The sequence below is a fragment of the Schistocerca gregaria genome, chromosome 9 (genome assembly GCF_023897955.1).
Source record: "Schistocerca gregaria isolate iqSchGreg1 chromosome 9, iqSchGreg1.2, whole genome shotgun sequence".
NCBI classification, from domain to species: domain Eukaryota; kingdom Metazoa; phylum Arthropoda; class Insecta; order Orthoptera; family Acrididae; genus Schistocerca; species Schistocerca gregaria.
The window spans coordinates 177,538,096-177,554,447 of NC_064928.1; the positions used below are offsets into that span (position 1 = coordinate 177,538,096).

A 16,352-nucleotide genomic window follows, 5' to 3' on the forward strand; every position below is an offset into this window, starting at 1 on the left:
TACACAAGCAAAAGCCCAAGTGCGACAATCCCTCTTCACACCCAGCCACACAGAGTGTTCTGTAACAAGGGACATAGCAACCTTAACACCAGGATGTTAGAGGTTATGTACTGTAGTAAATACTTGGTGATGCAATGTGCGATAGGCCGGGCGGTGCCCAAGGACGTATCGCACCACAGTGGCTTGACCGAGCCTGGTAAGTTGTGGGAAACGATCTGGAGGGAAGTATCTGGGTCCTGTCAGAGGAGGTTGTGCAATTCAGTATCATTGTCCTGTACGTGGGCTGTTCATCAAAATTAATGGGGGACGAAATTGCAGTGACACGTAATAGGTAGTCAGCCACCACGTTTTCTCAACCTTGGATGTAACGGATTTCTATCATGTATTGGCAAATTAAGCCCATCTGCCGAAACCTACATGGGGGAAGGCCAACAGCGGGATTACGGATAGCTTCCGCGAGGGGAGGACGGTCTGTGAAAATTGTTATGTTCCTTCCTTCGATGTCAGCAGAAATATTTTACAGCTTCATAAACCACAAGTAATTCTCTGTCAAATGCTGGCCATTTACGTTGAGCCGTCGATAGTTTTTTGGAAAGGAAACCAAGTCATCATGTTGTGTCACCAACGTGCTGTAATAGAGATGCAGGCATCTGAAAAATGGTGGGCGAGAGTGACACCAAAACACTTATTTAAGGTCTTCAAAAGCTCTCACCATGTTGACAGACCACTGTACTCGGTGTTTGCCCGACGTTTATTTCCAGCCAATGCGTCAGTCAAAGGGGCTTGAATAGCTGCCACCATCGGCAGGTTACGATGGTAGAAATTGATAGATCCTAAAAACTGGCAAAATTCACGAAATGACACTGTGAGAGGTAGATAGCGAATGCAGTCAACTCACTCCTGACGGGTGCATATACTTTCAGAGGAGACTGTGTACCCCAGAAAAGTGACAGCAGTGCAGCAGAGTTCTGACTTGTAATTACTGATCTAGACTCCATTATGTTTCAGTAAGTCATGCATCATGGCCAGGTGGAGCTCTAGTTCTGAGTCAGAGGAGGAAAAAATGAGTATGTCATCAATGTATGCATAACAATACATGCAGTGAGTCTATAAAACATTGCCAAGTTTGGGCCGCGTTTTTCAGACCATAAGGCATGTAACAAAATTCTTAGACGCCAAAAAGTTTTTTTGGAACTAAATGTACGGGCAAAGACCAGTTACTGTCTGACGGACAAACAATATCTGCCCGCAGAAGTGCCTCCCCTGTGGCCTTAGCGAGGTGTAGCTCATGTGGCGGCAGTCGGCATGCTTTATGACGCACTGGTGGCCCGTCTGTTGCCACATTTGTGTGTCATGCCATTTGTGACAGCGTTCAGCTGGGCTGGCAAATTCACTCAAGGGGCAACGTGAATGGGAGTCGGTAGCACGTGAGAGTCACTAACCTGATGTGCTGGAGGAGCTGTCCACGTCGGTGGTGACAAAGTTCCATGTGGTGTGTCTCCAGTGTCTGAGGGCAGTATATTGCTCCCTCCTACATATATCTCGCGAAGAGACCATGAGGATAAAATCAGAGAGATTAGAGCCCACACAGAAGCATACCGACAATCCTTCTTTCCACGTACAATACGAGACTGGAATAGAAGGGAGAACCGATAGAGGTACTCAGGGTACCCTCCGCCACACACCGTCAGGTGGCTTGCGGAGTATGGATGTAGATGTAGATGTAGATGGCGTTGACAGGTGTTGCATGAGGCATCATGCCTCTGTGAGGGCTTGCGTAGCTGATGATATAGCGCGGTTCAGTTCGGCATTGCAAGTTAGTGCGGAGAGCGTCGACTGCAGAGTGCTCGGACTGAAGCTGGGCAATGGAAGTTGTGAGGCTGTCTGCCAGTGAACCAGTGAAGAGCACTCGATGAGAGCAGTGTCAAAATCATTGGGGAGCTAAGGGGGAGGGAGACTGAGGAGGCGACTGAACAAGCAATGCGTGGACGAGGTATGGTGCGATAAAGCAGCCGAATGGAGGCCTGGAGACAGTCCGAAATGAAAAAGGAAGTCAGTGCCTAATACTGGGTCTTCTACGTCAGCCATGTAGGAGGACCAAATGAACTGTTTGCCAGGTACGAGTGCAATAGGTTAACTCGGCCAAACCATCAACACGAAGTTGCAATTTATTTGCTGCTTGAAGGAACAGTTTGGCTGGTGTTGTGTTCTTTACGGTAAATGTGGGAGGTACGACACTAGTGTGTGCTCTGGTATAGATGAAAAATACCAGCACAAACCTAAAGCCAAGACACACAGACATCCTAATGAGGTCGGTGATCTGACAGATTGCAACATCTGTAGCCGCCGTTGCATGCATCCACAAGCCGTCGCGCCTACTGCAGACCATGTGCGGCATTTGGGAATGCGCAGGGCGGATGGCAGTTGCAAGTGGCGTCACTGTAAGAGGAGCGAAACCAGCATATGCGTGAGTCAGCTGCACTCCTCCCGCCAGCCAAAGCGTCAGGCAAGGGGAAGGCGCTAGCCCGGTTGGGGTGGGAAGAGGCTGGTGCCGGCTCGTCGCATTCCCGATCTTGGCTGCCAGATGGCTGTTGTCCCATGTGCTGTCCCCAATTTGTCCCGTGTTCTCTCCGCAATACGCATGTGCCCGGCCTCTAACACCCAACAGTGGAAGTATACTCACAGGATTGTGAACCTCGGCAGTATTAGGCGCTGTGCTGTGCGGAGAGGCGTGGCGGTGCCGAATAATGGTGTATGCCTGGTCTGCCAGCCACAGTATATCCTCGAGTGGTGTTGTGGTATGTGGGAGAAAATGTAATTGTAGTTCTTGCGGCAGTTTCACCAAGCACAATGCCCAGAGTGCTAAGTTCGGCAAGATCCCGGTACTGACCTGTGCATGCAAGTGTCGCCACAGCTGTAAAGGGGTTCTGTCACCTAATGTCTTGTCATAAATAATGCTGTGAATCTTATCTGCTGGCAGACGAGAAAGACGTTCGATGAGTAGTGCACTGGCAGAGGCATATTTGTTGCTCTCAGGTGGATTCAGCAACAAGTCACTGATCAGATCAGGGTGGTCATGTAGGTGCTTCATTGAACACACAAAACCAGTGCTGTCATCCGCAATACCGTGTATGTCCAACATATTGTCCACCAAGGTAAACCACGCCACTGGGTTGTCCGGTTGTAATGGCGGCAGCTTTGGATAATGACCAGGAACCAGTGCTTGCGGGGGTGTAGGAAAGGCACGTATCATACGGGCATTCTGCACTGTGTTCACTGATGCAAACTGTGGCTCAGTGACAGGTGACGTGTTGCGTTGGACGTCCATTAGCTGTGCAGGCGAGCTGTGATATCCAGTCCTTGTAGGCAAGAAATCTGTACGTTCACACGATGAGCACGGCACACAAGGATCAGCGGCCAATGCACGCGAAATCTCGAGCAGAGCCACGAAATTGCAATTGGGCGCCAAGTGATAGGGCGGATAGGAGTGATAGCGCATGGTGCATTGATCGAGGTGTGCGTGGATGGCCAGGCTCGGTTGATGCATGTGTCCCTTCGATCAGCACGGAGGGGGAGATATTAAACGGCGGACCGCTCTAAGAAGTGGGCCGCCATGTGTGTGGACCCCAAAACTAGATAGCTGTGTGGACCCCAAAACTAGATAGCTGTGTGGTCCGTGTTGTGCAGCAGAATCGCGGGTGAGGGGTTTCTGGGGATCTTGTGCTGGAGGAGCGTTCTGTCAAGCTTAGAATGCCATAGAAAGTGTCCGCACTGATGCGTATAGCACCCAGTGTGGTGTGCCGGCAGAAGTTAGAGTCATCTGGCTGGTTGAAGCAAACAAGAGAGATACAAACATTCCAGGTGTATTAGTAGTGCACGGGGTGAAGTGTTGCCCTTCACAATCGAATGTCCATTCTGTGGTTGCGGTGTCCTGCACTCCTGGAAAAACTGGACGCTGCTACATTGTCTGTTGGCATGAAACCGGTGATACACAATGAGCGATTGCAATGTCTTTTCGTGACTTGGGGTCACCAATGTGGGTTTTCTGGCTGCAGTGGCTGGTCACGCACAGAAAACTCCAATTATGATCAAGCACTTTTATTACGTTCAAGTAATTACACAAAACACAAGGAAAACACTACAGCAATTCATAACATGCACATAGGAACCGAAGTCCACCAGACTGAACCAAAGAACCCAGAGATCCCAAAGACTGTTCCCTCTGCACTTCGTAGGTGGCAGTTACTCGAGGTCAATGGTCGCCACACATATTTAGACACAATTTAGACATGAAAATAGCATTATGGAACTTACTTATTTTGAGAGAACACAGCCACGTTTTAGTTGTTAGGTGAGACAAGCTAATAACATTGCTACACTTGACATATAATTTTGGGTGTGTATGTGTTTGTTTGTTTTAGTGTGCGTGTGCATGTGTTTGGGGGTGGGGGTGGGGTGAAGGGGGGGCAGCGTGTGCTTATGTATATTTTGGATATGGCATTAGTAAATTTTAGGACCCATTGTGCCTTACACCAAATGCAGTTCAATATCGAAGTACAATGGTAGTCAAGTGGTGCTTAACCAGTGAGTTTTATCACTAGTGCTGAGTTATGCCAATACTATTAATATCTTTAATTATGTTTGACAAATAACCAGTTCTACATCTACATCCATACTCCGCAAGCCACCTGACAGTGTGTGGCAGAGGGTACCCTGAGTACCTCTATCCGTTCTCCCTTCTATTCCAGTTTTGTATTGTTAATGGAAAGAAGGATTGTCGGTATGCTTCTGTGTGGGCTCTAATCTCTCTAATTTTATCCTCATGGTCTCTTCGCGAGATATACGTAGGAGGGAGCAATGTGCTGCTTGATTCCTCGGGGAAGGATGTTCTCGAAACTTCAACAAAAGCCCGAACCAAACTACTGAACGTCTCTCCTGCAGAGTCTTCCACTGGAGTTTATCTATCATCTCTGTAACGCTTTCGCGATTAGTAAATGATCCTGTAATGAAGTGCACTGCTCTCTGTTGGATCTTCTCTTTCTCTTCTATCAACCCTATCTGGTAGGGATCCCACACTGCTGAGCAGTATTCAAGCAGTGGGCGAACAAGCGTACTGTACCCTACTACCTTTGTTTTCGGATTGCATTTCCTTAGGATTCTTCCAATGAATCTCAGTGTGGCATCTGCTTTTCCGACGATCAACTTTATATGATCATTCCATTTTAAATCACTGCTAATGCCTACTTCCAGATAATTTATGGATTTAACTGCTTCCAGTTGCTGACCTGCTATATTGTAGCTAAATGATAAAGGATCTTTCTTTCTATGTATTCGCAGAACATTACACTTGTCTACATTGAGATTCAATTGCGATTCCCTCCACCATGCGTAAATTCGCCGCAGAGCCTCCTGCATTTCAGTACAATTTTCCATTGTTACAATCTCTCAATACACCACAGCATCATCCGCAAAAAGCCTCAGTGAACTTCCGATGTCATCCACAAGGTCATTTACGTATACTGTGAATAGCAACAGCCCTAAGACACTCCCCTGTGGCACACCTGAAATCACTTTTACTTCGGAAGACTTCTCTCCATTGAGAATGACATGCTGTGTTCTGTTAACTAGGAACTCTTCAATCCAGTCACACAATTGGTCTGATAGTCCATATGCTCTTACTTTGTTCATTAAACGACTGTGGGGAACTGTATCGAACGCCTTGCGGAAGTCTGGAAACATGGCATCTACCTGGGAACCCGTGTCTATGGCCCTCCGAGTCTCATGGAAGAATAGCGCGAGCTGGGTTTCACACAATCGTCTTTTTCGAAACCCATGCTGCTTCCTACAGAGTAGATTTCTAGTCTCCAGAAAAGTCATTATACTCGAACATAAAACGTGTTCCAAAATTCTACAACTGATCGACGTTAGAGATATAGGTCTATAGTTCTGCACATCTGTTCGACGTCCATTCTTGAAAACGGGGATGACTTGTGCCCCTTTCCAGTCCTTCGGAACGCTACGCTCTTCTAGAGACCTAGGGTACACCGCTGCAGGAAGGGGAGCAAGTTCCTTCGCGTACTCTGTGTAAAATCGAATCTGCCAACTTGCGTACTGTCTCCATGGCTATATAACATTTTTAACTTTCGTACCAGCACAATCTTGCACTTTTAAATTTCCCACCAACACCACCTTGCATTTCAGTGCCTTTAGCACAATTATAAATTTTGATTTTCGAATTTTCCTCCACAAACATCTGGATTTTTTCAGCAACTGCTGTGCCAAGCCGGCCGCGGTAGCCGTGCGGTTCTGGCGCTGCAGTCCGGAACCGCGGGACTGCTACGGTCGCAGGTTCGAATCCTGCCTCAGGCATGGGTGTGTGTGATGTCCTTAGGTTAGTTAGGTTTAAGTAGTTCTAAGTTCTAGGGGACTTATGACCTAAGATGTTGAGTCCCATAGTGCTCAGAGCCATTTGAACTATTTTTTTTTTTTTTTTTTTTTTTTTCCCTGTGCCAACTAGTAGCAGATGCTTGAACTGTGTTTCCAAGTTGTCACAGCCATTGCCTGTGTTTCATTGAAATATTGCAGTAAAATACAGGAAGGTTATGGTTCAGCACTCCACCAAGGAGAAAATTATTATAAGGCACACATCCCAATAGGAGGAAGACAAAGAAGCAAACAGAATGTCAACTTCAAAGGTATTGTTGAAGAAAACTACAAAAACATAGATTTGAGATGCTATACAAAAATGTGATGTCTGTCACTGCAGAATGTCAGTCCAGTTGAAAGTTGGCTGAGGTTATTGGATGCACATACTTTTATAACTCTAACTTTCATCATTTATTTAGGAATAAAGGTGACAAAAAGGTACAGAGCCGAGCTAACTTTCGACACACACACACACACACACACACACACACACACGTCTACCTACACTGTGCTCAGTCGACTGCTCTTTCCTAGCCCATGGCCCATGCTTGCTACTATAACTTCAGCCTTCAGGAGATTGAATTCCTGTTGAAGCAAAGATACCTTGTCAGTATCAGTACATCTGAGATAGAAAAGTCTTTGGGTCTGGACAAGGCATACATTACTTTGCTCTGGTGAAGTTGGCCAGGGAATATGAATATGACCTCAGCTTCCATTTACGGAGATAACAGGTAACAAGTCTAGGGTAGTGAGAAGATTTATTCTTGACGAGTTAGGCTGTATGGGCTAGCTTTGAGTTTTTTTAAGGAAAGCCTTCATTTTTCTTACTCATTTTCCAAAAGGTCTTCTGCCTACCTCTTATTTAATAGATTTAATAATTTAATGCTGAGCTTTTTGAACAATATGACCTTACTACCAGAACAGAATTGTTATAAGCCTCTTTATGGCAAATACATGTGACTACACACTGGAACTACATGTTTTATGGACCCAGAATCTTTCTTAATCCAACATACATAATGTGCGTTAATTGTGCCAAAATTAAATCCACAATTTGGTGGTATTATGTTCATGTAATTTCTATTAGTTGGTTTTCATATGTCTTACACTGGAACCTTAATGTGTATCCCAGATACATGTAAGTTTAGCTGGTCTCTATCAGTGGACCACAGGCTACACGCATTCTCATAATCATGGGTAGCATCAGGCATTAATTTTCACAATGTCTTAACTACTGTTTCGCTGCTAAGGATCTCAGGTTCAAATCCCTGTCTCGCCATAGAGATTTAGGTTTTCTATGATTTCTCTCAATTGCTTACTGTGAATAATAGGATAATTATATTGAAACTGGATGGCAAATTTCCTTCTTTCCTCGATATGAGTGTGCTCCAGCTCTAAAGACCTTGCCATCAGTAGGGCACTGAACCATGATCTTCCTTCCTTTCTATCACAGCTCAGTAAAACACAGGCTCGCCCACTTAAATGTTTCAGTGCTATTATCTTCAGAACGAAAACAGATATTGAAAAACAATTTTCCGTGGAATGAAAATAAATACTATGAGAGGTTCTGAAATGTAAGCAAATATTACTTTCAACAGAAACTTTTCTTTAATGAACAACACGTATTATTTCTTTCCCAATGAATAACATGAAAAATCACAAAAAGAATGGTGTCACTTAAATCACAATATGTAAATAACAGCCTGATAAATTGCAAAACAAGGTTGATGCTCAAAATAAATGAAATGTATTGCTACTATACATCTTGAGATGCAAGCGTGAACCACCTGTTGCTCATAATTGTGATGCGATTGACATACGTAACCTTACTTTCACTGTTATTATGAGGGCTAAAAGTAATAATGGGGTTTCCTGCCAAAAACATAGATCAGTGGGGATACATATTTCATGATGTGGGACAGCACAACTTCATTTTGCAATTTCTCAGGATATAATTTATGTATTGTGTTGAAACCAATGTCATTATTTCTGAGATTTTTCACATTATTGATTGCATAAGAAATAATAAGGAGCATCTGCTTACGTTTTAGAAAGTCTCACAGTATTTACTTTTATGTGTTCCTGCCTTACATTCATACCTGTGGAAGTCATTTTTCATTATCTATTGTTGTCCAGAGATATTTGCACAATAACATTTAAGTGCGTCACCCTGTATACGGCAGAAATTCATTTACTCTATCTGATGCACTGTCCAGGAGTCCCAGCAACAATAAAGTATCATAAAATTGAACGTGTGACACATCCTGCTGTATTTACGGTGTTCAGAGATCAAACCTGTTGGCGAGGGCAAGCAACTCCTCTGGCATCTCAGAGAGTGACGGAGTCTGGTCAGTGTAGATGTAGCAAAGAAGCTCCTTGACCTCACGTGGCTCCACTTCTCGCATGTGAAATATGTGGCCTGACTTAGTGGCAACCTCAGGTGACTTCAACATGGAGGCAAAGACTCGGCTGCGTGCGCGCAGGAGCGTCGAGTGTGCCATCAGCGACACTTTACTGGAACCGGCCAACAGCGTGACATCGGCATCTTCCTTCAGCTTTAGCAGTGTTGCCAAATCGTCCTTGAGAGTATTGGTGGTCCCAGGAGCTGACTCCACAACACTGCTCACCACTAACACCTCACTCTCCAGCAGCAGCTTGTCTGACTGTGCAGCCTTAGGTATGGTGAAGCCTTGTAGGATCTGCTTCCTCATCACCTCACCCACTTTGAACAGTTCAGACTCTATGGCAGGCAGCTGTCAACACAAAAATTACATTTATTAATCCTGAGTCCTGATGACAATCAGTTCAGCTTCATCAAAGCTAAAAGCTAAAGGCACCAGAAAGTGACTTTTGGTGCTGCATTTGGTAATGGAGGCCACACTTAGGATAAATCAAGATACCATCATAGAAGTTATCTACACAGGAGTTGAGTTACAGTGTGCTGCAGGTAAATTGCTTGTCTTTGGTATATTATGAATAAACATTACTTATGACTACTGCTCCATTACTGTGATTCCTGTAAATAATAAATACGAACAAGATCACAGCAGTCATTTGAGCTGTGGAATGTGTGAATATGAGTTAAATAAAACAGACCAGACTCTTCACATTTTTATCACACAGAAAATAAGAACATTGCATTTACTGCTGATTAAATTTTTTCTGAATATGTTATTAAAACCTGCAATTCACTGCATTGTTGCATGAATTTTCCTTCAAATGGTCTGATGTTAGTGGTGAAGTGGGTGCTTCACTGAGTAGGTGGGAAAGAAGACAAAGAAAACCAGGGGTTGGGAGCAGACACCAGAGTCATCAGAGGTATTGAATATTTCCCACATTTGTGATGATAACCATGATAATGATTACAACAACCAGTCTACAGAATTCACACCTACACATAGTAAAGGGCATAATGTGTTATGTTACATTTGAAATTGTGCTGCAGTTACTGGAGAATAGACCTTAAGGCTATATTTGTGATGGCCATTTATCCAAGAAATAAGTATTCTAAAAATTACTGAAATGTGAAAATGAATATGATTACAGGTTCCACATTACTGTTTAAATGCACTTCTGCAATCCAATTTTGTAACAGAAATTTGCAGACAATTCAAGTGGCTACTATTTTCACTTGTGCATACATTTAGCTTCCCTTCTCAAGTGCACCATTTCCCAGCGACTGCAAATAATTACCCCCATGAGGTGAGGAATCACATTTTGCTGTATACCGTGTATTGGAATGCTTGCTTATATGAACGATGTAGCTAGCAGATCTGTAGTGCACCGACATGGTACAGGGATCTAATCATGTCTATGTTCTCCTTGGCATATTCTGCTAGATTGTTTATTTACAACCTGCTCCATTATAAGGGTTTGTAATACTACATGTATGGCCTGTGTGTCTGTGTGGAGTGTAATGTAACGTTTGTGTTAGATAATGATGATGATGATGACGATAGAAGAGAGAGGGTAAAACATGGTGCCAGCACACAGCCTACTCCTCGTGAATAGCACCATGGGGACCACCATGCGTAACGTCTCTTCCTGACGCACAGACCACCAACAACAATGCCATGTGCCCTCACTTCATGAGACACTGTAGAGAGGTTTAGTATTTAAACCAGGACATTGGCACAAATCTGGGAACCAGAAACTTTACACCATCAACTCTCCTCCCCTTGACAGCCAAATACTAACAGCGAAATTTTTTTCCACCACTAGGATTTGAACCGCCTTACCTCCAGGTCGAGCACCACCATACAAGTGTGTGTTAGTGAATTCAGCCATATTGTGGACCACCTCAGGAGCTATGCTTTGAAGCATTTTCTCAACAGTTTCCAGCAATTCTTCATTTTTCTTGCACAAAAGTGGGGCCACATGGAATTTGATTGTTCCCTGTGATGTGTTTTCTGGTATGTTAAGATCTGGGTTTTGTGCAGGTCTTTCAATGGAGCTGAGGATTTGCTGAACCACACCATATCCTGTGGCCTCAAATTCCTGAACAGGTAAAAATATGCTGGATCTCCATCCTTGCCTTTGAGCAGGGGTATTTATGACATCTGCAATATATCCAAACAAGAATTCCCATTCACGTACCCTACAAATAAACAAAGTCTGCACAGTTATCGTGATGACACCCCCCGCCCACATAATAACACGTGCTGCATCCCTTTCTAACTCTTGCACACAACGGACATATTCCGCAGATCAGAAACCACATTCCTCCTATGTGCTCTGCACAATACATCGCACAGCACAGGAAATCTCTTGGGTGAGAAGTGGCATTTGGCAACAGTGCCAACAAAACATGGCAGGCTGCAACTCAGTGCTATATGTCATTATCTGGTAATTTATTCACAGACTTCATTCAGCATTAATACTTTCATTTTCAATTCTTTTTTATGTGGTTAACCACTTCTCACCTCAGCTGCTATTTTCAGATTTCCCAAACTGTACAGTCAATAGGAATAAAGGAACTTATTGGACACCTTGTACAATATATACAAATATCAATATGAAGGATAACTAACAGAGAAATGCTCTGGTTGAAAAAAAAATCAGGCAGGCAAGCAGTCCTCCTCTCTTGCTAATCAGCCTGAATGTGGATGATAAAAACCACAGAAATAAGAGAAACTTGACTTGTGGGATTAAAATTCTGGATGGAACTACAGTAGATCAGTAATAAGTTTTGCTGAAGACATTGCTATCCCCAAATAAAGTGAGGCAGGATTACAGGACCTGCTGAATGAACCCAACAAAATATAGACTGAAAATACACCAAAGACAGACAAAAGAAATGAAGAGCAGTAAAAATGATATTAGCAAAAAACTTAACATCAAAACTGGAGATTGAGCAATAGACAATAGGAAGGAAATATACTATCTCAGAAGCTCGAACGAAGTAAAAAGAATAACAGAAAAGCACAAGTAGAGCAAGCATTCACTGCCAGCAGTAGTTTACTAGTAGTAAACACATGCTTCAATTTGAGAAACAGTTTTGTGAGAATGCACATGGCATTCAGGACTGTATGTGTAAGAATGTACTTTTCTAAAATGGAATAGAAGAGAAACTAAGAAATTGAAATGTGGTGTCACAGAAGTATGCCAAAAATTTGATGAACTGATAGTTTCATAAATGAGGACAGGTGCAGTGTATCATATTAAGACTGTATATTTTGCAATGTTTATCACAGATAAAATGTTCACATAAAAATCCAGAGGCACTATGTGTGTGAGAACTTAAGACAGTCTGCGATGGTTTACTATTGTACTTGGTGGTGTGAAGAAGTTTTGCCTCTAGTCTTCACCTTGACTTACAACTATGAGAAGGTACTGCTATTGTATTCTGCTTATGGCAATAAATGCGATACTTCTGAAATATACAGGATTGTGTTCAAAATGTAATTACACTCTTTGTCATGACTATGCACCTGCAATATTTAAGTAATATTTTCATTATTCATGGAGATTTCAGAAAGTCTAGAATACTACAGTGTGTTATACATTTAAGAGTCTATTTGACAAGCTCAGTAATTGAGAAGGTATACACTCACTTTTATTATGGTGTAAATTTGAGTCTGCAACTTTATGCAAATTATTCAATTTGTATTTACAGTAAAGTTAAATGGTTTCACGCCATATACCAATAGACAGAGTAAGCAAATATTTTACCATTTATTCTGCTTGTTGCATGCATTACACATTGTAATTGTCAATGTGTGACAGGAATAATTGTGAGCAATTAACAGATTTTGTTACTGAAGTTTATACAATATTTTCTGCTTCATAAACATATACTTTCTAAACCTGATTGAAGAAAACAAATCACTGAAAGTAAAAACAACAACAACAAACAGAAAGGAGACAGATGTTCAAGTAAATGAAAGTTACAATTAACATGATTTCATACTGGCATCAAGCACTCAATTACAATGCCTCAGAATTCAGCATAGTGGTTTTATAGCTATTTTACAGCATTTTCATACAGTAGTCAGTAATTTTGAATAGTTTGGAAGAGAAGCCTGGGCACCTATTCAACAATCATGTTAGTTGTCGTTAGATCGTTTCAAGTCTGAAGGCAATGGAACCACCATAAGTTGCAAGTTAATGAACAAGGGATTAATAGTTTTAAGTGGCTACTCTCTAACAAGGAAGAAAGTTCCAATTTAGAGGTTTCTATTAAATTCAGGTCATGGTAAAAAGAAGAGCATAAATGTTAAACATGGACCCTACCATAATAGGTAATGTAGTCAAACTTAATCCTGAAGTGGAAGGAACTACCACTTACAGGGATCAAACAACATATCCATTATTAGTACTATTTAAAAAAATTAGAACTGATGTCTTCCATGATACCTTTTTACTGAATCATTGAGGTGAATTCTCACTGAACAGAATATGATATGACTAAAATCCAGGCATCAGTTGTGAGTGCTGAACTTCCGACAAAGTGCGATGCTTGCTGAAAGTATTATCCGAAGATTTATCAGATTTAAAATTGGCAAATACCTGTATGCCTGAGGCTGTGCAAAAGTTAAAGGATGAAGTAGCTGAGGCTACACAATTGTAGTCCTAGCTGTCTGCAACTATTTAGCAGCTTCCCAATAACAAACACCTTGTCAAGGACATGAAAGCCAAAGGGACTTCTACTGGGCACTGTGTCATCTTCTGCCTTGCAGCTTCATGCAGATACGCTATGGAGGGGCATGCTGTCAGCACACTGCTCTACGGGCCATTTTGCAGGTTTTCTAGACCATGGAGCTGCTACTACTTGGTCACATACTTCAATTGGCATCATGAGGCTGAGTGTACCACATAACAGTACTACCACCAACGAAAAATCCTCGGCACTACCAGGAATTGAACCGAGCTCATCCACATAACAGCCAACTACACTGATCACACAGCTGTCCAATATGTGAACAATATTCCCGCCAAGCAGGAGTTATCAATACACAACCAGTTTGAATTGCAGAGAAAGCAGTTATCAGAAGAGCTCATTTCCTGGACGTCTGAGTGGGGCCAAAAATTTTTTCACTTACATCACATAATTGCAAGAAGCTATTGGCAAAATTTCTAGTTTGATGATGGACAAATACAATCACTCCAATAATTGCCTGGAGAATGAGTTGAGTTAAGCAATTTTACATAAATTTGATTCAGATTTTTCACTATGGCAAAATTCAGTGAGTGAACAATTAAAAATCATTAAGAAGAAATTAGAAGAAGCGAAGGAGGTAGTGCAAGATGAAAAATAAGTTGCATGACTTTTCAGGGAAAATTTCGTTCCTGAACCCACACTGAACAAGATGCTGCGAGTGTAATCTGAGCCGTTAATTCCATTCTCACACAATTCACCATGTAATTGGGGGGGGGGGGGTGTTGTACCATTCTATACTTTTATGATGATGGAGAAGTATTTAATATGACACAGACAGTTTCAAGTACCTTTGCAAGACAAGAACAACATTCATCCTATCATATTTGTCACAACTTTTAGCAGAGCAGTGCCACAATCCTGGTAGGATACTCAAAGGATAGCATTTCTCAGCAGATTTATCCAGGGAGATGCCACATTATGGGCAATAGATGCTGAGGAATATTGTAGAACTTTGGTGAATTCCAAAACTCGCTTCTTGCCCAAATATTGGTCAGTTAGAGTGCAGGGGTGCCTACATAAACATGTTTCCCATCTGGAGCCATTCCAAGCATGCTAGGACAGCCTACGAAAGTAATTTGAAAAACATGTTTTGAGTACAATAGAGGGAAAAATTCCACGTGGGAAAAATATATATAAAGAAACAAAGATGCAGTAACTTACCAAAAGGGAAAGCACTGGTAAATAGACAATAAAAAACACACAAACACACACACAAATTTCAAGTTTTCGCAACCCAGTCTTGCTTCATCAGGAAAGAGGCAAAGAGGGAAGGAGAGGGAAACACGAAAGGATGTGGGTTTTAAGAGAGAGGGTAAGGAGTCATTCCAATCCCGGGAGCGTAAAGACTTACCTTAGGGGGAAAAAAGGACAGGTATGTCTGCCTTTGTCTGTATGTGTGCGGATAGGTGTGTGTGCGCGCGTGCGAGCGCGCAAGACGCACACGAGTGTATACCTGTCCTTTTCTCCCCCTGAGGTCAGTCTTTCCACTCCCGGGATTGGAATGACTCCTTACCCTCTCCCTTAAAACCCACATCCTTTCGTCTTTCCCTCTCCTTCCCTCTTTCCTGATGAAACAACCTTGGGTTGCGAAAGCTTGAAATTTATGTGTGTGTGTGTGTGTGTGTGTGTGTGTGTGTGTGTGTGTGTGTGTGTGTTTTTATTGTGTCTATCTACCAGCACTTTCCTGTTTGGTAAGTTACAGCATCTTTGTTTTTTTATATATAATTTGAAAAATATTTGAACAAGACAAGGCTCCTCTGGGACAAATCTATGTTACAAAATGATGTGCTGAGGATATTAAAGGCACAGCTGCCCATATCCATCTAGGAAAATTTGATAAATGTATGGGAACCAAACACTAAGGAGTTCACATCTGCTCTAGGTTACATAGAGTTAAGCCACAAGATGTGAAAGCTGTGTCACAGAATGTAAAGTTTCATAATAATAAAAACAAGAATAGTAACAACAACAACAAGAACATTAACAAACAGAACCACAGTAATCACTTAAACAGCACAAGCAAAAACAAGATGACAACCAGTACAATCCAGGCTATATAAGCCACAACAGCAATATCCATTGGCAGAATCAGTCACAGTGCCAACAAACAAATCAGGATTGGTGTAGTTTGATTCCTGACTGTTAAGTGGCAGATGACAAATGAACCATACACATCTGCACAGGAAAACTAACTACGACTAGATTAAGCCACGGAATGGCAGCTGAGGACTGGGGCAGGGGCAGTGACCAACCAATCAACCTAGTTAGATATGATGAACAAGTGTGACATTCAGGACGAACTGTACTCTGACACCACTAACTGTAACAGTTGACATTACTGTGTCACTATCTGCAATGAATGCATACATAGGAAACATTCCAACCACAGGTCCCACTGTAAGGAAAGATATGTGAAGATATGGCTGTTCTAACCTTGACCATCAGTAACTGTAAGATACAGGGAGCAACAGGCACTGGGTTGTGCAGTGTGAAATGCCAAGCTCACGTGCTGCTTTTAACATGAAATGTAATGAATTCAGGCATGTTTCTAGTAACTGATACTCTGGTTGCAGACTGTAATTTGGGGACAGAATTTCTCCACGAGTGAAAGGCTAATATTGACCTCTCCACAGGGAGATGCAAATTGGTTGTTGGTAGAATTGGGAGTTAGTATAGAAAGACAGTGGTCATCATAAATAGAGCCAAGACTTAAGAACTGAACTTATAAGCAGGAAGACAAATGGCTTAAATAGGCAGCAACCTGAAG

General features: G+C 42.4%; 1 protein-coding gene across 2 annotated transcripts in view; it reads right to left on the reverse strand.

The window, feature by feature from the left end:
* The window catches only part of LOC126291971 (speckle-type POZ protein-like), a 182,142-nt gene that overhangs the window by 22,208 nt on the left and 143,582 nt on the right, over nt 1-16,352 (reverse strand). Inside the window, exon 3 of one of the 2 annotated variants that reach the window (XM_049985724.1) lies at nt 8,722-9,179. The exons of the other annotated variant lie outside the window; for it this stretch is intronic. Within the exon in view, the coding sequence (XP_049841681.1) occupies nt 8,722-9,179 (458 nt within the window). The remainder of the gene's footprint in view (nt 1-8,721; nt 9,180-16,352) is intronic. 2 annotated transcript variants of the gene reach the window in all.